The sequence below is a fragment of the Cavia porcellus genome, unplaced genomic scaffold, assembly GCF_034190915.1.
Source record: "Cavia porcellus strain 051 isolate PalLab524CR breed Dunkin Hartley unplaced genomic scaffold, mCavPor4.1 scaffold_1, whole genome shotgun sequence".
NCBI classification, from domain to species: Eukaryota; Metazoa; Chordata; class Mammalia; order Rodentia; family Caviidae; genus Cavia; species Cavia porcellus.
In genome coordinates, this window is record NW_026947484.1 from 89,843,153 (window position 1) to 89,866,160 (window position 23,008).

Genomic DNA, 23,008 nt, shown 5'->3' on the forward strand with positions numbered 1-23,008 from the left:
AAGATTGGTCAAGCTGCTTAAAGTTGTTAGATCTCTGCTTGTAAAGTGAATAAGATAATAGTAGTTATCGCTTGGGATTGGCATGCTCATTTACAATCTCTAACTATGGAGAATTTATACATAATTAGCCACAAACCACAGAAGTATCTGCTGTTTAAACGCTCATTATCATTACTGTGACTTCCATGGGAAGTAGAATCCACTGGAGTAGGCAGAGAGACAGTGAAGGATTTTGGAAGGTAGTAAATGCAGCAAGTTGTGTCTCCAGAAAAGATAGGCTGAAGACCTAACTCTTAGGATCTAGTAATATGGCCTTATTTAGAAACAGGGTCATTACAGATGTAATTGCTTAAGGTGCTAGGGTAGGATGGGCTGTAATCCAACATGTATTTTGTGTCCTTATAAGAGGAGAGGCATACAAGGAAAAGACTGCCACATAATAACAGTGCTACATTATATTACCCATATGTATGCACAAGTTAAGAAATGCCAAGGATCGCTGGAAAAGCACCAGAAGCCAAAAAGAAGCAGAGGAGTTGCCCTTCAGGGTTTCAGAAGAAGTATGACCCTGCAATACTGTGATTTCAGACTTCCAGCTTCCAGAATTACGAGACAATAGTCTTCACGGTGATAATTTTGTTATGGCAACTGTAGGAAATAGTGTAGATTACTGAATGAACTGAGTGTAGTGGAACAAACACATAAGCATGGAAGCTCCAGATCACAGACCTGCTGCTGGTAAAACGATGCAAAAAGATGTGCTGAATTACAAGAATTTGACCTTTTATCCACCTTGATAAAACACTTTCAAATAAGCTAAATGCTTATGAGAAATGTGCAAGCAGAAAGGATGAAGATATCAAGCAGTTTTTGACAGATATCAATGGCCAATATTATCAGGGAAATACTAGCCCTATCTTCTCAGAGAATTTTTACGTTTGTCAATATTTTAGCAAACCGTCATACCTGAGTAAACGACTTCAGTCCTAATGCTGTAGGATTTTTAGCTAGCTTTGGTATGCTGTCCACCATGAATAGCTTCCCAGCATCCAAATGTCTAAAGAGAAATACAGAAGAACACATCAGCTAATTTCCTAGCTAAGAAAAATCAAATAGCCCATCACCAAAACTGCAAAAACTGAAAACCTCATCATGAGAGGAAATTAGATGCTCCACCCTTATATTCTGCTTTCTATTGAGGGCTCCTAATATTGCTTGGAATCATCAATCTCATTCCTCATCATGACTGCAAAAAGCATGTCCAAAATTTTTGTCATGAAAAGGAATCATAATCCTAAAGGTAATTCCTTGTTATTTTGTATGTGAGACTAGTCTGAGGTAGTCATTCCATCTTTCTGAAATAATATCATATCATATGGCTATTTTGTGGTCTATAATACCTAAAATAAGGTTACAAAGACATTAATTTGTACTAAAAATAAAATTAAGCATTCTCTTTCAAAAACGGGAATTAAACTGATTTCAGCTTTCCTATATTGAAAACATTACAAGCTACAGATCGCTAATTCCAATAACCTTTGAAAGGCAGTATGAAAAAATCTGAGATGAAACTAAATGTTGAATTTGTATAAGTTCATGCTTGACCACTGAAGCAACTGAATTATAGTGCTGTTGACACAAGTGACTCTCTAGCCCTAGAACTAATAGACTACATGAGGACTTTTCAGAGATACCTGTGCCTGAAAGAGAAAAATGGAGGAGTTGTTATTGTGTACAGAAGCTCCCCATCATGTGATTCGGTGTCTAGGAAGTGTAGATGTTTCTTAGTTATGTAGGCCACCTCTGTTTCCTTGACAATCAAATGCCGAGAAACTCCAGGAGCCTCTTGTGGGAGCTGGTCATCCACAGGAGTGACTTGGATCATCACTACCTGGAATAAAAGTATCGGTACTATTCATTTCAAATACAAGAAAACACCGAAGAGAAAGTCTTACAACCACCCCATTATCATTAATGTAATTTTCAAAACCTGTCATTTATAATACACTTCTGTCAAATAATTCAGGAGCTATTAAGAGTCTTGCTCAAAAATGGAACATCCTTCACTTGGTATCATATTCAAGAATATAATTATCACAATTGTAGTTAGTATACAGTGGATAAACAAAATATAGTGTTACTGCTTTCATTTTTCCAACATCCCTCTTTCCAACAGCAGTGCTTCGAGGCTACCCTCTACTCCATCATCGATCCTAGACACCTTGACGTAACTCGGTTCCTCCTCCTCTGCTCACATGTACCCACCACCAAGTTTCCACTGTCAAACATCCTACCCAGAGATTATGTCAGTCTTTGGGTGTCATTCCTACTGCTCCTGGTCTAGCTCTCATACTCTCTTCCTTACACAATGACAGCAGCTTTCTGTTAACTCCACTCCAATTGCTAATTTAGATTTTTATACTTATAGTGCTACCTCTAAAAGAGTAAAAATCAAGTTAACTCACCTCCTCAAAAATCTTAACCACCCAGACAGTTCAGAATTACTCCAACTCCTTAGAATGACAGCCAAGATCTTTTAGAGTTTAGATATACTTTATGTGTCAACTTTATTTTTTTTACTATATTTTAACATTAACCCCAACACTTTAGTTGCACACCATGTTGTGGACCTCAAGAACACCTCAATGCTCGGTATCACGTTGGTTGTTCAGTCTAGAATGCTTTTCTCTTGCTTTCTCTAAAGGTTTTTCTCCTCCTTAGACATTGTTCTTGAAACATCTCCAATTACGCATTAGAACTTTTCTGAATTTTGCTTATCCCTTGCTGTAGGTTGAGTATTTGTCAAGATTCACGTTGATGTTTAATCACCAGTGAAAAGTATTGAGTAGTGGGGTTTTCAAAAGGCCATGAGTGCCTTGTGACAGGGCTTGCAGTGGGAAGGGTGGGGCGTGAGCTTGTCCTTATATCCTTCTGCTTTGTGAGGACACAGTGCTAACCCCTTCCAGAGGGTGCAGCAACAGAGGCCACCTTGGAAGTAAGAGCACAGCTCACCAGACACCAAGACCGCTGGTGCCTTGATCCTGGACATTCCAGCCTCTAAAACCGGGAGAAAAAGCGTCTCTTATCTGTGAATTACACATCCTCAGGCACTATGCTAGCACTGTATGAATGGGTTAAGAATTCATACTTGAATTCTTGAACAACATACTTATTTCATCGTCGTCACGTCAATCTTTCTCACACACTGAACATTCCATGAGGATAGGATGATAGTAAAGTATAAGCCATAGAGACTTTGAGAGTAAACAGTTAAAATCTTGGTATGCACCATGTATGTATTAGTAACCTTTTGATCTTGAACAAGATGCTCAACCATTTTGGTATCAATTTTCTTGTTTGCAAATTAAGCATAATACTGGTAAACCCAAGTCTGTAAAAATCAAATATTATTATGTAGATAAAATATCTGGTACTTCGTCATTGTTGCTGACTGAACAAGTCAACAGGCCCTGTGTGTGGATCCCAAGCCATTATAAGGTAGATCAGCTACACAGCTTTTCTCATTACATTATTTCTGTAGAGTAATTCATAAGTGATTTACAAGGAAGCTAATACTCTCTCTCTCTGGAAATGGCATACTGTGTGGCATCATGGGTCTTTGCATAGTTTGCCACGTGAAAGTATTCCTATGCCGGTTTTGATTTATTTTGCTGTTGTCATCAAAGTACAGAGCAGTAATGGCAATTTTGTCTACCATAGTATTCACAATAACCAATTTGAAAATGAAGGAAATTCCTTTTCAGTTTTTGACATACAAAACAGAAAGTAAAACTAAGCTTTTGCTATGATATAAAAAAAATTAGACCAGCACTGTGGAAATCAGTGTGGAGATTCCTCAAAAAACTAGGATTAGAAGTATCATTCAATCCAGCTATTCTCCTTCTAGGTATTTTTCTCAGAAAAATTGAAAATATCATGCCATAGTGATACATGTGCACCCATGTTTATAGCAGCACAGTTTGTAATAGTTAAATTTTTGAAATAACCAAAATGCCCATCAACCACAGAATAGATAAAAAAGGTGTGGCATTTTTATACAATAGAATATTACTTACCTATAAAAAAGAATAATCAAGAGACTTTTCTAGGTAAATATAGACAACCTGAGACTATACTCATAAGTGAAGCAAACTCACATTTGTAAGTACCATATTGTCTCCCTAATGTAATAAAAAATTAAAAAACTGAAAGCAATAAAATAAAAATGCACAATAGATACTGTAATAATGAAAGGGAAAGAAAGTGCTCAAAAGGAAAGAACAACTGGGATGGGGAAAGGAGAAAAGGAAGGAAGAAAAGGATTCTATGTATGTAGGTCTACACATGTAACTCTATGTAGGTATATGTGTGCAAGATGGATGACTATACTACTAATCTCAAGTTCGTCAAAAAGAATGGTCTGTGCTATCATTGTTTGATTGTTTGATCATTTTTTTATGGCTAGATCTTGTAGCCTGAACAACTACTTCTAAGATAACAATATGCAATATATTAAGTACTATTGATTTCTTACTTTTTTAAAAAAATTCTGTATTATTTCTATCCTTTTTTTCTGTTTTGCTTTTTAAAATAAATAAATAAATAAATAAATCATCTTCCTAAAAAAGTTAGGCCAGGCCTAGAGGCTCACACCAGCACTCAGGAGGCTGAGGTAGGAGGATCACTGTGAGTTTGATGTCAGCCTGGGCTACAAAATGAGTTCAAGGCCAGTGAAACATTGTCTCAAAAAAAAAAAAAAAAAAAAAAAATCTGAACTCAGCAACCTATAGGCTGTGCTCCAGTTTTTTTAGCACTATTTTTTAAAGAAGCTGTCTTTCTTCCAGTGAACAAATTTGTCTCCTTTGTCAAAGATAAGGTGGATAAGTATGTGTGAAGTTGTTTAGAAATCTTGTAATCTGTTGCACTGATCCTCAGGTCTTTTTCCCCTCTGATATAATACTGTTTTTATTATAGTAGTTTTATGTGTATGTCTAATTCTTTTTCTATGCTGTGAACTTCTTTCATTACTTCTGAGAACAGGCTTTTTAATGTTGTTTTTGCTGACTCCTGCTTTTTCACGGACTCTAACCAAGCTTATGTAATTTGCATCATGTTTCAGTGTTGCATTATTTTTTCATAGTCTCTTGCTGTTTTTAAGAGATCTTTTGTGTTGTGATCGCTAACTGTGATCTTGTCTTCTAAGTGTGACATTCTTTCTTCACTTTGGTTCAGTTGATTTTGTAAACTTTCAATGGAATTTTTAATTTCCCGTTTTCATTTCTTTCCTATGTCAGGTGTTCATAGGTTCTATCATTTTCCTGTGCTCCTCTATGTTTTAATGTATGTCTACTTTAGGTTTGCTGAGCAAGTCCATCATTATGGTCACTTTGCATTTCTCATTTTGCATCCTGACTCTCTGCAAGTGTGTCTGCATGTGCTCATTGCTGCTGTAGATTGGAGGGCCTCGAGGGAAGCCAGAGAACAAAGAGCCTAGGGATTTCTCCAGCCCTGCTCTTTCATTCTTTGCCTGGGAAGGTGTGTTTAATGTCTTTGTTATAACCAGGTTTTAGCACAATAAGAGTGCTTTATTTCTCTGTGGAGTTTATTAAAGTAGGGTTTTTCTCATCTATAGACATAGACAAAATAATTGTTTGAACATGCATAAATATGTAGAGTCACATCAACTAAGACAATCATAAAACATGTTGAAAAATATGCCCACCAAGAATTACAACAGGAGTATAAAAAAGCATGCTTCTATATTCTTTTCACATAAAGAACACATTAGAGAATAAATTAGCATGGTAAATGGTCTCTTTGAAGGCACAATAACTATTGTTTCCTTATTAAATCCAGTTTTTCAATTAAGAAGAGACTCACTGATCCACACTATGATTGGAAGGTCCCATGGAGAATTTCTGAACTTTGTAGATTAGCAAAATACTACGATTGGGGGAAAAAAACATGGCACAGATTCCCAGAGACTAGAAAAATAACTGTTACTGTGTTCCTCAGTTTTTGATAACTAGCTATAATTTTTAATTATCAAAATGCTTCATAAAGACTAGTAAGCAGGCTTTTGTAAACATAATGAAAGAATAAAGATAAGGATTTAATTTATTGAGCACCAATGAAATACTAGAACTCACTTTACTACTGCCTATCTTGTTTGGTCAAGACAACCTTATATTTCATTACAATAGCCATTGTTTTTATGCCTAATGAACAAAAAAAGAAAAATACTGGGGCCCAAAGGCCTCATTTCCCCTTTGGAGCTGAAGACTAAAACTAGACCTATGTCCATCAGCATGCACTAAACTAAAGTCAAAAGGGATCAAAGACATAAATATTAAAACAGAAACACTAAACTACTGGAACATAGAATAGGCAGTACTCTTCAAGACATAGGTATAAGCAGAAACTTCAGGAACAAAACCCAGACTGCAAAAGAAATACTACAAAGTATCAACAACTGGGATCTCATCTTGTTAAAGAGCTTTTTCACAGCAAAAGAAATTACCAACAGAGTGAAAGACAATCTACAGAGTTGGGAAAAAAAGTTAGCCAGCTATTCCTCAGACAAAGGAGTAATATGTAGAGCATTTAAAGGATTTTTTTAAAAAAATCAGACCTCCTAAATTTAAGATCCAACCCAAAACTGGGCTTCTGAAACTAATACATACTTGTCAGATGAAAAGTAAAAACATGCCAAATAAATATTTGAAAAAATATTCAACATCACTGGTCATTTGAGAGATGCAAATTAAAAAAATGCTAAGATTCCACCTCACTCTGGGAAAGTGACTGTTATCTAAAAATCAACCAAAAATTGCTGGAGGAGTATGTGGGAAAAATGGACCCTTTTCTGCTGTTGGTGGGAGTGTAGACTGATACAACCACTGTGGAAATCAATGTGGAGATCTCTCAAAGAACTAGGATTAGGAGTGTATTTGACCCAACTATTCCCTTTCTTGGTACTGCTAAAAAAGAATTAAAAGCATCATACCACAGCAATACATGTGCACCCATGTTTATAGCAACACAACTGGTAATAGCTAAATCTTGGAAACAAATTCAAATGCCCATCAATTGATGAATGGATAAAAAAATGTATTTTTTCACATGTAATGTAATACTACTCAGCCATAAAGAAGGATAAATGTGAGACATTTATAGTTAAGTGGATGGACTTTGAGACCATACTCTTAAATGAAATAAATTGTACAAACATGCAAATATCAAATTATTTCTCTGGTGTGAGAATCTGAAAATGTGAATAAGAACCAAAATGCATAATGCATAATAGATATTGTGAAATAGGAAGAAATTGCTCAAAAAGAAAGGGAAACTAGGAAGGGGTAAAGGGGAAAGGAAGGAAAAAGAAAAACAAGAAAGAAGGATAAAATAGAGACAAAGCTTTGTAAATAAGGAGGGGAAGAGGGGCTGAAGGCAGGGAATGGTGACAGGAAGAAAAGAAGGGTCATGATACACCATTTACAGGTACAAATTCACTGTAACGAACGTGATCAGTGTATATATCTACATAGTACCAGTAAACTTAATAATAATTTTAAAATCTTATGAATAGTTACCATTTGAATTATCAAGTCAACTAAGGTTTCAAGAAAAAACATAGCCTAGAAATGGTACATTGAAGACAGTCGGGGTGGGGGAGCTATTTAAAAAGAAGTTGACTTCTTCATCAACAAGCAGATAAATTCAATTTTCTCATTCATTCTTTATTCTGCCTTAAAAGGGACCACTGACCTCCTTCAGTTTCTTCCCAATCGTCCTTTCTGTATTAGTATCCCTATAGCTGAACACAATACCTGACATTTCCAACCTAAAGCAGGAAAGGTTTAATTTGCTTATGGTTTCAGTCCACGATTGGCAGGATCCCAGACAGATATCCTGATAGACCTGCAGAATAAAACTGCTTAGGGGCTGGGGATTTAGCTCAGCGGCATAAGCGCCTGCCTTGAAAGCAGGCAGTCGTGAGTTCAATCCCTGGTATCGATAAAAAGGAAAAAGACAAAAAAAAAAAAAAAAAAAAAAAAAAGAATAAAACTGCTTAGTTCATGGTGCCCAGGAAGTGTAGCACCAGAAAGGAACAGGCTAGGGACAAATAATACTCAAGGCCATGCCACCACAACCCACCCAGACACGTCAAGTAGCAGGTTTTGCTAGTCTGTTAGGTGTTTCCCAATCCAGTGAAGTTGACTTATCAGGATTAATTGTCACATCTCCCATTATATTTATCTTAGCAAACAGAGGAAAGTTCAGTCATCAATACATTGGCTCAAGCCAGTGATGGTGACATTGCAAGAAGACATAGGATAAATAGGACATCATTTCTAAGTAGTCGTTCTAGAACAGGTTTGAGAATGTTGCATTCATACACATATTACTTGCAAGACAATAAGTATAAAATAGCTAGCAAAATAGAAGATCACTTAATTTCATCGTAGATACATAGTATGTGATCATTTTATATGCATAGTAGATGATCACTTAATTTCAGCTGCCTTCTTTTTAAACCCTTGATATTAAATATCCTCTCTTTGCCAGGAGTCCGACCTTCTATAGTTGTCCAGATACTCCATTGACTCCATTTTTTTGTACTTTCTGTAAGACAGTGTTTTCTTCCACTTATTTTTTGTTTCTATATCTTTAAACTATATCTTCTAGTGGTAGTAAAACTATTAGATCTTTAAGAACAACAATCAGTAATAGAAAACTTATTGTGCATTTACCATGGACTAGAAAGTTCAGCGCTGTGTAAGTACTGTGACACTCACCTTCACACTAGCTCTACGAGGAAGGTTTTTTTACTCCCTGTTTTATAGGGAAAGAAAGAGGTGTGCAGGTTGACCAGTTAGTGCCGCGATGAAAAAGAAAACTCAGGCACAGATCTTATACTTTAACCACTACGTCGAGAATAACTGCTTTCTTGAATGCTAGAAAGCAACCAAATTGTGTGGGATGTTCTATATAAAAGGATTCCAGAGCTAAGTAACCTCAAAAACACACAAAAACGCCCATAAAATTCATAAATTTTTTTAGCTACAATAGCTTCCAGACCTGATATCTGTGTGTGAGCCTGCAGAGAAGTGCTCAGAAACAGTCTCCTACCTGTGGCTCCGAGAGATTTGGAGGTTCGTGGCTGTCCTGCATGACAAATTCAAAAGAATCTTCAAAAATTTCTCCACCAAAGTGACGATAGTAAATTATTCCATTAAGTAAATCCCTCTGAAGGAAGCCAGGGACAGGATAGCCTATTGGGTCCACAAAATATCACCGTTTAGATTATATTAAACTGATTTGCAAAAATTTCCTGTGATTAGCTTACTGTATGTATTCAAGGAATCTGCTTTAAATGTTTTAAGCAAAACATTTATAAACAATAAAGCAGAGGCTAATATTGATATTTACCCCATCTTAATAATGTAGAAAAATTAGAGTTGGAAAATGTTTCCAAGAAGCATCTTATTTTAAATATATGATGTCACACTAACTACTTGTTTGGTCCCTATTTTGTCCAACTCCTGATCTACCTACTTTAAAAGTAGTCATGAAATCATTCTAGCAACAGATAAACAAATACTGTCCATGAAATTGTTTTGTCAGTCATCTAGAACAGGCCAAACGTCTCCCTTTATCTTGTAGGTAAATCTACATTTTCATAGTGTAATGGTCATTTTGAGGCTCAGCTCTAGAACTTTTTGAACGTACAGTCTTGGAGAAGGCAACTCAGCTTATCTGAATCTTGGGCTTCCCATCTATAAAATGGAAATAATAATCTCTTACTTCATAAATATGGTGTCTACCTTAGCACAAATTCTGATACAATTTCAGTCAACTCACCACTGCATAGAAAGTTCTCAGTGAAAGAATCCATTCCATTCAAACATTTGTAACTGCCTAGAACTTACCAATCAGCCCTGGCCCTGGCTTCTTCATGATCTCTCCAGCCCGTGGGGGTTTTGTGATATTAAAGAAGATGTAGTCATCACTGGAGTCCATGTCTGAGGCTCTCAGCATGGACCCCTGGATGGAGATGGTCTGCCCCTCCTCCAACTCAATCACAACATTAGTTATAAGGAAGGGAGGGCTGTCATCTTTGGGCAAAATGTTGATAGGAAACTTGTGACGGATGCTGTGATATCCATCGAATATCCTGAAAACCACAAAGTCTTTGGTGGAGTCACTGTCATCATGGTGATAGCGGACAGCGCCAGCCTGAAGATCTGACACAGTGAAGAGAAATCCTTTCCCTCCTGAGAAGAAAGCAGAGGAAGAGCAGCTTGAGCAGGGCGCATCACTCCGGGAAGGGGGAACAGGAAAGTGGCACAACTCATAACTCCCCTTCCTCCAGAAACTACACGAGTACTCCCCCACATACAGCGGGGTTGGGGCAGAAAAAACCATCATTGTCTGCAAATATCACCAGTCAAAAATGGATTTAATAGCCCCGACAAACTCCTCATAAAGTAAAAAAATCATAAATTGCTTGTAGATTGCTTAATGGGCTCTGGGACTTCACAACTCTGGTTTTTAACACTGATTCTGCTGCTTAACTGTGCACACTGAGGCAAGGAATTTATTAGAGACTCATCTGTAAAACAGGAATAATCATACTGTGATAGTTAACTTCATATGCCAGCTTAGCTGGATTATTCTCCAGCACCATAAATAAATAAATAATAAAGAAACATTATTTCTTAATGATCTGAGGACAGTATTTCCAGAAGAGATTAGCATTTGAATCATTACAACTGAGTAAAGGAAGACTACCATCAATCTGTTGATGGCTACGAAGGACAAAAGTAGGGAGAAAGGATGGATTCTCTCTTGAGCTGGAACATCCATCTTCTCCTTCACACATCAGAGCTCCTGGTACTATGAACCCTGAAACTCATACCAGCACCCCTGCAGCCCCAACAAACCCCCTTGTTCTCAGACCTTTGGCCTTGAACTGGGAGTTACACAATCAGATGCCCTGTTCTCAGGCCTCAGTCTTAGGACCAAATTACTCCACGAGTTTTTCAGTTCTCCAACATGTCATGAGACTTTTCAGTCTTTATAATTTCATAAGCCAATTTCACTAATAAATATCATCTATATTTGTTTATATCTTCTTTGTTTTATTTGCCTAACACAAAGACCTATCTATATTCCATAGCAAAGATAAAGGAACTTGAATAATAACAAGCCTATAATAAATGCTGTTTCTTCTCCAACTCATTGGCCAACATGGCCAACTTCTTAGGTGAGCGATCTTGAATAGGTGTCATCAATCCCATCTGAGTATCTGTTAGAAAGAAAGTTGTCAAGCCCCATCCCAGACCTACTGAATCAGAAATGTTCTTTCCAGCCTTTCAGGGAAGTCTACTGCATGCTAGTGTTTGAGAGCCACTGACATAAGAGACTAAAGCTAGAGCTCTAAAATAAAACAAACTGGATTGAAACCCAGTTCCACCATTTTCTAGTGTATTACTTAGGCAGGTCAGCTTCTTTAAGTCTTAGATTCCCTACTTGTAATATGGGAATAGTGTCTTGCTTCATAAAGCTAAAATAAAAGAAATGAGATAAATGATAGGCACAAAGTAAATGGTTAATTAATGCTACTAGTATTTTTTTTACCTCTCCTAATCCCAGAACAGCATTGCTTTATGGTTACCTATTTCACTTCAGCAGTATTAATAAGCATTGATTCAAATTTTGATTAGAACATTACAATTCTTAATGGCAGGGGCACCCTATTATTCTCATACCATCTAACTCCATGAAAGACCTCAGAAGAATAAATCACTGAACATTTACGTAACAGGCACTACTATTTTGTAGCCCAATAGCCACTTTCTACTTCTTCCTTACTAAGAGAATTCTGGTTTTCTTTGGCATGGCACTGTAACCGATTAAAAATATTCCAATTTTCAGACTCCCATTGTGCCACGGCATTGTAAGTGACAAATTAGATAAAAAGATATAATTGTAAGTCATTGTACTAAACTCCTGGAAAAACATGTTAAGAGAGCATGCTTAGCTGGGTATAATTTTTTTCTTTGTCCCTTCTATCTCTTTCAGTCTTAAAGAGATTTTTAAAAATCTCTATTAAGCCCACTAGAGTTGAATTGCTTTTAGATATAACTGGACATCTACCTTGACAAATACCAGTTTAACCTGGCCTCCCGCTGTCCTGGAATTGAATAGAAGAATTTATCATGTTTATCTTTTTTTTAGTTTTATAATTCCTTGTGATAAATAATGATAAATGAGAGTTCTCTTTTTTTGCTTTACAGTTAGGTAGACTAGGAAGAAAATTGGATTATTCTGTTACAAAGAATAGATTATTTCATCCTAAAGTATGAGTATTATATTTTAGGATGATATCTTGGTAATTATCATCTATGTAATTATAATTATAAATTCATTTCATGTAAATTATGGTAACTAACAATAACATCATAGCATTATCACTGAAGTGTTAAAAGTAAGTTTTTCTATTTTAAGTATGTTTGCTGAAACCAAGAAATCAGAGAGAGGTAGTTTGTTTTCCAAAGAAAAAGGATAATTAACTAAGGATTATATCTTGAAGATGTCCTACATGACATCCAGAAAGCAAGACTTTGCCAAGTACAAGCCACTGTTCACAAATCATCACACAATGCCTTGAGTATCCTACACAAAAGCAGATAATTTCAAGATTGCTTAATTTTCTGCATATGACAACTACATTTGGAAATCAAGCCCAAGAGACATCATACATATCCTGTTTAATATGACTTGCTTCTGAAGAAAATATTTCTTGGGTTCTTTTGTAAAAGGTTGCTCAGGTAGGTCATTCACCTCTAACTGTAAGCCGTCCATGCTGCAGGCCATCAACGGTGACTAACTGGACAGCATCAATGTTATCGTTGTCAACAATCTGAAACTGCTCCCAAGTGATGGCCCGAGACTGCCCCTCCAGGAGATTCAGACCTACAAGAGGAAGCAGAAAATGTCATGCAAAGTTGTAGGGCATCTGACATGTCTGCTTAAGGAAAAGATTAATTCATTTTCATTCATAAAACTATCTGAAAGTAATTTTTCAGATGCTTTTCAAGAAACTTGAATGTAGCTTCTGTTTTTAGTAATAATTTTATTTTAATACTATTGCTTCGAATCTGACAACTTGAAAGCTATGATAAATCCTTAAAAATCAAATTGAATACTCAAGGAAAGAACGTATGTTATGTCCACAGTGGTCTGGATTTCAAAATGTCCACAGGGAAGCTACATGCAGATATTTTAAGTGGACAAGAGTCATAAAGTGTTTTTTGTGTATAATTTATTGAAAGTATACATAACCTATTAATGTTAGTAGTATTTGGTTCAGTATACTTACACAGAGCTACTGTGTTCAGGCATGTTTAACACCATTAGATGTACTTAATGTAGACTCCACTAAGAAACTAAAGTCTGTAATTAATGGTCTGAAACAACACCTTTTGCTTGGAATGTGCATGCCAGAGGTATAGAGAGATCTGTGTGCTTTTCACAGCAAGAATACAGATTGGATTCAATGATCAGGATTCAGTCCATAAGCTATAGCATCATCAAACATCTTCACTACCAATAGAGTTGGAAAGTGACAATTGTTCACCTTTTAAACACCCCACTGTCATCTCCTCCCAGACCTAATGGCTGCATCTCCACCCTGGAAACATCAGCACTACAGCACTTTAAGTTAAATAAAATCTTTCTCAGGTGTTTGTTACAGTGATAGAAAATGGACTACACAGCACCTTTTTCTTCTTTTTCTCCCTGCACTTCTTTCCGTACAGCATTAGTACATGTGATCTGCCTCATAGTCTGTTTCTAGGGAAATGGGGTTAAGACTTTCAATATGGGACTGGGGATTTAGCTCAGCGGCATAAGCGCCTGCCTTGCAAGCAGGCAGTCGTGAGTTCGATCCTTGGTACCAATAAAAACGAAAAAGACCAAAAAAAAAGACTTTCAATATGTGAGTGAAAGAAAGTTGAAAGTTGTTCTTTTGGCTTATGTTCTACCATAGAAAGAAGGTAGCCTCAGCACAAAGAAGGATACAACAGCACTGAATTTAAACTTCTTAACTTGCCACTAGAAAAAAAATAATAAATAAAAATAAAAACAAGCAGGAAAGATATTTCTGATGTCATTAACCTATAAGTTTCAGTTACCTCAATTGTAAAATGAGATTACAACTATCTTTCTTTCCTGACTTATCTACTTTCTTACATTCCTGCAGAACCCTGTGGCTTGACACCTGCTGAGCCTCACCCGTGTTCCAGGACACTCGAGGAGCATTGGTATCTGCTGTTCTGATGGAGATGTGGACTGTGATGGGTGCACTTTTTGCAAAGAAAAAGTCATACAGCTCCAGTTCCACCTAGAAGTAAACAAATAGATGTGAACCACACACTGACAAGTTAAAGCACCACTTACTCTCATTTTGTGCAAGCAGATAGATTAAGGCTTCTACTGTTCTCAGATACTTCTCTTTTTTAAATTTAAGTTTTTTTCTTTTAAAATAAAAAAAGAATGAGAACAATACAGAATTTCAAAAAAGTAATAGGAGATAAATAATGGTATTTTTGAAAAACATTTATTGTTATAACCAACTGAGACAAATTTACATGTTATATAAATTACTCATTTAAGCATACATTTCATTTTTAAATAAATTTGCCAAAGTTGTAGAAATGTCACATAAATAAGGTTAAGTCATTTCCACTGTACCCGTAAAATCCTCACGCTCATTACTGTTAAGCCTCCTTGCTACCCACTCTATTCTGATACCAATAATCTGCTTTAAGCCTCTGGATATTTTTATTTAAATTCTTTTTTTCAGTTTTTTCTGAGGGGGGTGTTTTGTTTGTTTGTTTGAATTTTTGAGACATGGTTTCACTACACATTTCAGGTTGGGCTTAAAGTAACTTTAGAGCCAGGCTGGCTTCGAACACGTAGCCGTCCTCCTTCCTCAGCCTCCCAAGTGCTAGGATTATAAGCAGGCACTACCACGCCCAGCTAAATGAACCTTTATCCCATATCCAGTTTTGGTAAGATACTTTCATTAAAGTTTGTTTGTTTGTTTGTTTTTCCTATAAGGAGTGAATCTTTTTTTTTTTTTTTTTTGGATAAAGTATTTTATTCTGAAGTATTGAACTTGATTTTTTAAAAATCGACTCATAACTGCACATATTCATAGGGACCAGCATGGTATATCAATACATGCATACAATGTGTGATGACCAGATCAGGGTAATTGGCATATGTGTCACCTCAAATATTTATCATTTCCATGTTTGAAACATGCAAAATTCTATTAGCCATTTTGAAGTATCTAATGAAATTTGTAACCATGGTTACTGTATTATGCTATTCCTTCTATCCACCTGGCCCCTGTACGCATTAACCATCCTCTCTTTATCCCCCCTCCCCTCGGGCTCTAAATTGTGTTCCTTAATTTATTGAAACTTTTAAATTTTCTTCTCCATAAAAGAATTAATCTGAAATTGGCAAGTATGACGTAGTGTTCCTTCATTTGCTAGGGCTAGCTCTCTAGAGTATTAGTCTACTCAAATCTCTCTCCAAGGGAAAAGCTTTATACCAGTGAATGTCAAGAGTAATTTTGCACTCACCTCTACCTTAAGGGAATATTTAGGACTGGTAATATCTTTTTGGTTTCACAAAATATCTATTGGGAATTGCAAGTAGAAGCCAAGGATGCAAACATCCAAACACTCAAAAGACCACTCCCACCAGAAAGTATTATGTGATCCAAAATGTCAATGGTACAGATTTTGGCACTCAAAATTTTTTTTTTTTTTTTTTTTTTTTTGTCTTTTGTCTTTTTCCTTTTTATCGGTACCAGGGATCGAACTCACGACTGCCTGCTTGCAAGGCAGGCGCTTATGCCACTTTGGCACTCAAATTTAAAGGCATCTGTCCTACTAAATATATTTTTAAATACCTAGAATTTTTTGTTCTCATGAAAGCTGTACCCAACAAGTTGAGAATGCATGATAAAATTTGAGCTTTATTACGTGCAATATGTATATCATAGCAGATATTGACAGAGGAAGGTAGGATATAATTCATAAATATAAGGCACATTGCCTACTTTTGAAGAATGTGGTGTCTACTTGAAAGGGTAGAAAAAAAGAAGACAGATTGCCATGGGTCTACAAATATTAAACAAGAAAAGAAATAGTTTGAAGATGCCAAAGTAACAAACTAAAAATGAAACGTGACAGAGGCAGAAGATACTTGTTTTGGAGGTATAATGTAAAATACATATTAGATTGGGCCACGGGCCCTGTTCTTTCACCCCACGTGCTTAAAAAGCACATAAAACTCCACTGAGAATATTAAGAGTCACCTCTAACAACAATAAAATCACACATTTGGTAGGCTCTTCCTTAAAATTACATTATACAATACTAGAAAATATTCCAAGAAACAGCCAAAATAGAATGCTTTATGTGTGAGCTCAAGGTTGTTATTGCTCATATAATGAGAAATTCCTTCAGATTCCAGAAAAAGAGATGAGAAAAGGAAAGAAAGACTAGCTGCTAAATATATACTACACAAAGAGAAGACATTACAGCAAAGGGCAAAATACAGCAGTTCTAGTCTGAAGTCTTTTGACTGCCCTTGAGGCTAAATGCTGAAAATGCCTAAATTACACAGAGGACAGTTTGGTTACCCCAGGGACACTCATTTTCCTTAATAAACCTCAACTCCAGTCTATATCAATCTGCTCGTTTAAATTTTCCATCCTGTTCCAATCAACTTGCTGGTGGGTCTTTAAAAATGTGAAGTGTTATTATGTGCAAGCCTCTAAGCAGCTGTTCCACGGAATGCACCACCACGGAATGCAAAACAAGAGGAAAGAGGCTGAATCTATAGCAAAAGGGATTTAGATCAGATAGAAGGAGGACTTACTACAGGAAAGTCTGACAATGAAATTAGCTACCAGATGAGACTGCTTCCCTGACTCAGTGTTATTAGTTAAAACTTGAATACCCCTCATAAAAAGTTTTTGCAAACAAAAAGAAATAAAAGAATTTGTTATTAAGAAGTCACGAACAAACTCATTTCTCACATAAATGGTTTACCTTGTAGAAGGCTGGGGAAGGACGTCAGAGCTCCCAAACTAGAAAGCCTGGGCCAAACGTGGCCCTCTTAAATATTTTTGTAGTTGGCACAATATATTTTATTGTTTTAAATTACTTTTTTAATTGAAAAATTAAGAAGCAATTTTTTTAAAAATATGCTTCCCAACTTCCCTAGACCAATGACAGTTACAGCACTCTGGGTCCACCAGAGATCCCATGTGACACTGATGATTTGGAGCTGAGTTGCAGCTACTTGCTGAGGCTGTAGCTCCTTCAGTTTGTCACATCACGACACTTTGGTGCAGGTTTGCTGATTTGTTTCACCGGCTGACTTTCCTGGCACTTAGTTTGCACCCTGATTTATGGTAAATGATTCTCTTCTGAAGCAACAAATATATACAGGAATCTGAACCTGAGGGTTAATGAATGTGAACTCATAAGTAATTCTGTGAGTACCAAGTAGGCCGGATGCCTTGCCTTCCTTCTTACCTCGTAATGTCTCCTCTCCGAGTGGCTGTTGTTTGGTGGCTGATAAGCAATCTGCATGTTGCTGAGATCTTTCCAGGTAAATGAAGAGATAGGCTGTGTGTGATCCATCAGGTGAGTGACATAGCCCTGGAGGGGGGCTTTGGTGATGTTGAATACTAACAATGGTTTAGGGGTCTCATCCTCTTCACAGTCCAGAACAGATGTAGTCAAAGAGGTCAGGATGAACTGATCCACTTCCAGAATAAACATGGCCATGAATGCAGCCCTTGGAATCTGGTTTGGAATGCCAGCTCTGATATAGACAGGCAACCACGCACTCTCTGACTTTTGAAGGAGAAATAAAACACAAAGGAGGAGATAATATGAATGAAACTATAATATACAGGGTTAATGGCATGATACATAATAAAGCTACAGCCCAGCATGTACCCAGCTGTGATCTGAAGCCTGGCTGCACATTAAAATCACCTAGGGAGCATTAGACACATAATGTTAATCAGGACCCATCTCCAGGCATCTAACTGTTCCAACGAGGGGACAAGAAAAATAGTATTTTTAGAACTCTTCAGAGACTGCAATATGCAGCCACAGTTAAAAAGGGGGCATGCATTTTGATATCAAAAAGAACTGTCCTTGTGATCCTGTCTCCAGCCCTCATAATTTGTATAAATGTAGACAAGTTATCCAACTATTAAGTTTCATTTCCTTTATATCTATAAATGGAAATTTCATACTTCAATTATTCAGTAAAGACTAAATGAAACAACCAAAGCAAAGGAGTTGGTAGTGGTTGGCACACACCAGTAACCTCTGCTTGTCATCCTGCCCATCTCTTGCAAGGTGGTTTTAAAGGGGGAAGGAAAAGTTGAAGCAAACATGTCTTTATAACTCTACTCCTGGAACTGAAAGAGAGTTGCTCAATTGTTTAGTAGAGCAAGGGCCTCACAAGTGAAACTTCAGGTTAGAAATGCATTCTCCCAAAATAAGAGAACTATGAGTAAAAGATCTCCCAAAGAAGCCATGCAATGACTTCATGGAACCTGAGGTCTCAGAGTTGTGCATCAGAAGAATCCCTGCCGCAACGTGAGCCCCTGCTGAGAGAACCATTGTGGTTCATCTGTACGGCAATCACTCCTAGTCTAGTTTCCAGTGTTGAGCAGAATGAAACAAATATGGCTTTGATAACTAAGCCTCCAACCATGGAGATGTCTGAACCCAGACAAGCTGTATGCAGAGTTCATACCCTTACCTAGTAACAACAGACAGAGGAATCTACCCCAGCTGATCTACCCAATCAGTTAGAATGAACCACCTCAAAGGGTTTGTCCCTCCAGATCTTAAATCTAAAGTCCTATGATCCTGTTTAATCATTTCCTTATCTTTCCTTAAATGATCCACTCTTTGGGGTAATAATGTTCAATATTTGAGTAGGCCTTTTTGGAGAAATTCTAGTGGAAAGATCAATCATAAAAATGGACTTTCTAAGTTCATTCCAGATCATCTTTACATCAGCCCAAAATCTGAGCTCTTTCTACAGATGCACTGTGGCACTAGTTTCCCAAATAAACAAGTTATAGAGTACACAAGTCAGTAGAGTAGTAGGCCAAATATTTCATAAAAGTTGACTTCACTTTTGGTCATCATTTCAATATAAAGAGATCAAGAGGAGAAAGAGTGAGAAAAATTGAAAGCTATTGGAAGATGGAGGGAGCTTTTGGAATCCTGTTACCTTGACCCAATGACCCAATCCTCCATTCTGAAGTGGGAAAGAGGGAAAATAATATTAAGTGCCACAACCATGAAAGTGGCACTTAGATACTCCTCCCTCCTAGTTTCCTGTGGCCTTGCAGAGTGGACTTTAATGCCAAGAGAAAAGGCAGCATCAAGAAGAAGATATTACCAAGAGTCAGTCAACAATAGAAAAGGCGTTCAGGGAGGTGGTGCTGGGGTGCAGCTCAGTGGTACAGTGCATTCTTAGCATGTGCAAGGCCTTGGATGCAGTTGGCAGAACCAAGAAATGTAAAAAGATGTATGCCAGATGTGGTGGCGCACACCTAAATCCAAGCACTCGAGAGGCTGAGGCAGGAGGAGCCTCATGAGTTCCAAGCCAGCTTGGACTACATAAATGAGTTCAAGGTCAGTCATAAAGAGACCCTGTCTCAAAAATAAACTAATAAAATTAAATTAATAAAAAATTTCTGGAGGGGAAGAATAAAGAAAGTAAACATGTACATAGCCCCAGTCCTTCCCAAGTTGGGATGTACAGCTACAAGGAAAAAGAGAAATTTTGGGCTAATATTGCATATGGAAGCTACTAATTTAAGTACTTACTGACAGAATAAACGAGACTGCAGTTCCAGCTACACACTGTTCTGCTCCACCCTAATACTCTTTCTGGAATAGGAGCCAGCCTGAGCTCCCCCTTAGAGGTGGCTCTCTTCCTGTGAACCAGGTAAGGACAGCAACACAGAATTGGATTTACCTTGTAAAGAATTTTACTCCTGCTGTCTGTGAGGTCGAGCTGGATGGAGATATAATCGATGTTCGGAGAAGGGGGTTGCATGTGTTGATAACGAAGCCCCATCAGCAGGAACTCCTCACAGCTCACTTTGAGACTTTCTATTTTCTTCAATCCCAGGGTACAGCTTCTGTCTGGACACTTCAGTTCTGTTCCCAGTTCTAGAATGCACAGTGTTGTATGAGGATTGCCATTTGAACACAGTTGTTGTAAAAGTTAAATGAAAGACCATTCTCCCACGGATGCTACACTTTCTCACTGCCCAGGCACACTCATGTACACCTCCTACCACTCACTGAGTGGGCTGCCATTCTGTTGAAAACTGTTAATTTCCTTTACAGAAGAGAGGAGTTGTCTCTCCAAACCTCACCACTAAAACTTTGAGATAAAAGATAATGAAATGTGTTTTCTGGTATGTGAACATCTCTGAAGCATGGGACAGTGATCTACTGCAGGACTTCTCCAGCCCAGCTATGATCTTTTCTTTGATGCATCAGCCTGATGGCTCTGTCACACGGTGTCTCCTGTCCTGCTCTTCTCATCCAGATCCTCAAATACACTCAAATCCTTGTGTATCCTTCTACATCCAATGAGTCTTTCACAAATCCTTTCTTAAGCATTCTGTCACTGCTCAAGTAAACCTTTTTTGTCTCACTGAATCTCACAAGTATTTCTCAGGTCAAGGAGTCCTCATGTCTCTTACCAATTGGATTTCTCACTCTCGTTGGGTCTGGGATACTCACAGACAGCTTATTCTCTGATTCTCATGTCCGTGATGTATAAAATAGATAATCTGTTTCAAAATTGTACAGTTGTAAAAATCAAATGAGATCATTTTTGTTCAAGCACACCTTCAGCTGTAAACTTTCATCCAAATTCAAGCCATTATTTACAGTCATGAATATTCCTTACATTTCTTGGCACATTTCCTATAGAACAACACTTTAATGTATATAGGAAGTGCCTAAAATAAATTGACTTAATGAATAACAGAAGGAAAATTATCCATCAATTCTCCTTGAATTAAACTATGGCTGTTACCTATCAGCTCTGCTTCACATTAGATCATAATGCAATAACACATAAGGACACATAAATAAACTAGCCTTACTATTACTGCCATTGCTGTTAGTAACAGCTAACAACCGATTAGTACTTACTCTGAGTCAGACACTATACCATGCTCTGTGTGTGTGCGTGTGTAATTTTATTTACTCCCATCTTTACATATCCCTGTGGTGCAACTATATTATCTTCTGCCAACTTACAGTGTCTCATAGCAGTTAGTAACTAAAATAATTCAGGAAATAAATAGCAGAGGTTGTTTTCAAATCTAGGTCTTTCTGCTCCTAAAGTTTAAGCTCTCCTACTTTTCAACCAGACAAAAGTTACATTCATTCATAGAACCCTTTGTCATAGTGGAAAATGACTGGGGATATTTTGGTCAACATTAGTAACATTCTAATAAGTATTGAAGGATATCATACGGGACTCAGGAAAAAAACTGTGTGGCTGATCTCCACGAGGTCCTTCTGGTCGAGGTTCTACCACAACCATCTGGCCACGGGCTGGCAGATGAGTTCTCACAGGGTCCAGCTTTACTGTGCACTCCAGGCCAGCCGTCCTGTCATAATCGAATTGGAGCAGGTTCTTATCAATCGCTCGGGACAAGCCATAGAATTCAGACACCTCCAGCACATGGCTCCTCATCTGGATGATGTGACAGTCCGGTTCCAGGAGATAGACCCACAGGAGAAAGGTTTCTGTGAAGGTGTCTGTTTCTGTAAATCTGTGCACAGAACAAAGCAAAGGCAGGATTTATTGATGCTCAGATACTTCTGAACCCTGTGCACTGAGCTTGAAGCTCAAAGATGGACCTTCACGAAATTTGTACATGAGATGAATTTTGAACTTTATTTCATGTTCTACTCCTAACTCTATTCACAGCTCTTTTTCTCTTTTCCTGCCACTTCTCGCTCTGAACACCTTTCTTGCAACACCTGCCTTCCACTCAGCATCCACACTGCTGTTTAGTGACTGCTGAGAGCTTAGCATCTGACTTCCAGCACACATGTAATTTAAGAATACAAATCCTGTGGGATTTACAGTTTGAGTGTTAACTCAGGACTGAAGGGGAGAAGGGTTTCTGAGGTATCAAACGAAGTATTATGGCCCTTTTGTTCTTTGGAAACGCCACTAAATGGGTGATCATTTAACTAGTCTGGGTGCTCGGCTCAGAACTTAAATGTGTAAAGTCAATCAGCAATGGTTTACAGCCATTGCTTCAATCCCCTCGGTGACTGTTCTGAGTCCTGAGGGTGCTCTGTTCTCTACAATTGCATTGTTGATAAAGATAGGCCACTATTTTTTTTAAATCAGTGATAAGTTTGCATTAATAATGCAATCTTAATAAATATGCTTTTATTATGGTCCAGGCATTATGCTAAAGTTTACAACAGAATCTTTCTGATCCTTATAAGAATCTATAATAGGTATTGTCAATTTCACTTTACAGATGAGGAGACTGGAGACAGAGAGGCCCAATAGCATTCCAAAACAGTTACCATAGAGATAAGGGAAATAAATATGCTCCCTGATCCTCTCTCTGCCTCCAATTCTTCCAAATATTCAATTTTATTGTCCTCAAAACCAAGAGCAACCCTGGCTCCTTCCACCCTGCATGTGTACTTTTCAAACTTCCCTGTCCCTAGAGTTTTCAGAAAGGAGTGGGATCAACCAGAATTTATTAGCTTTTCAACCTTTCCTGGCAAACTCTTTGAAGTCAATTTTGTTGTTGTTGTTTTAATTCTAGAGTTTTGAAAAGACCAAACAACCCCGTCCGACAATTCTGTAGGTGTCT

General features: G+C 37.5%; 1 protein-coding gene across 11 annotated transcripts in view; it reads right to left on the bottom strand.

Annotated features, from left to right (window-relative positions):
* Frem1 (FRAS1 related extracellular matrix 1) overlaps positions 1-23,008 on the bottom strand; it is a 146,762-nt gene that overhangs the window by 92,478 nt on the left and 31,276 nt on the right. For all 11 annotated transcript variants that reach the window (XR_010048293.1, XM_063251355.1, XM_003472257.4 and 8 more), the window contains 9 exons: positions 21,636-21,937; positions 20,113-20,309; positions 17,631-17,954; positions 14,302-14,410; positions 12,850-12,981; positions 9,933-10,277; positions 9,133-9,275; positions 1,695-1,891; positions 967-1,057 (listed from right to left, as the gene is read on the bottom strand). Coding sequence is in view for 10 of the 11 variants with exons in the window: in XM_003472257.4 (XP_003472305.2) it covers positions 967-1,057; positions 1,695-1,891; positions 9,133-9,275; positions 9,933-10,277; positions 12,850-12,981; positions 14,302-14,410; positions 17,631-17,954; positions 20,113-20,309; positions 21,636-21,937 (1,840 nt within the window). In the remaining variant the exon portion in view is untranslated. The remainder of the gene's footprint in view (positions 1-966; positions 1,058-1,694; positions 1,892-9,132; positions 9,276-9,932; positions 10,278-12,849; positions 12,982-14,301; positions 14,411-17,630; positions 17,955-20,112; positions 20,310-21,635; positions 21,938-23,008) is intronic.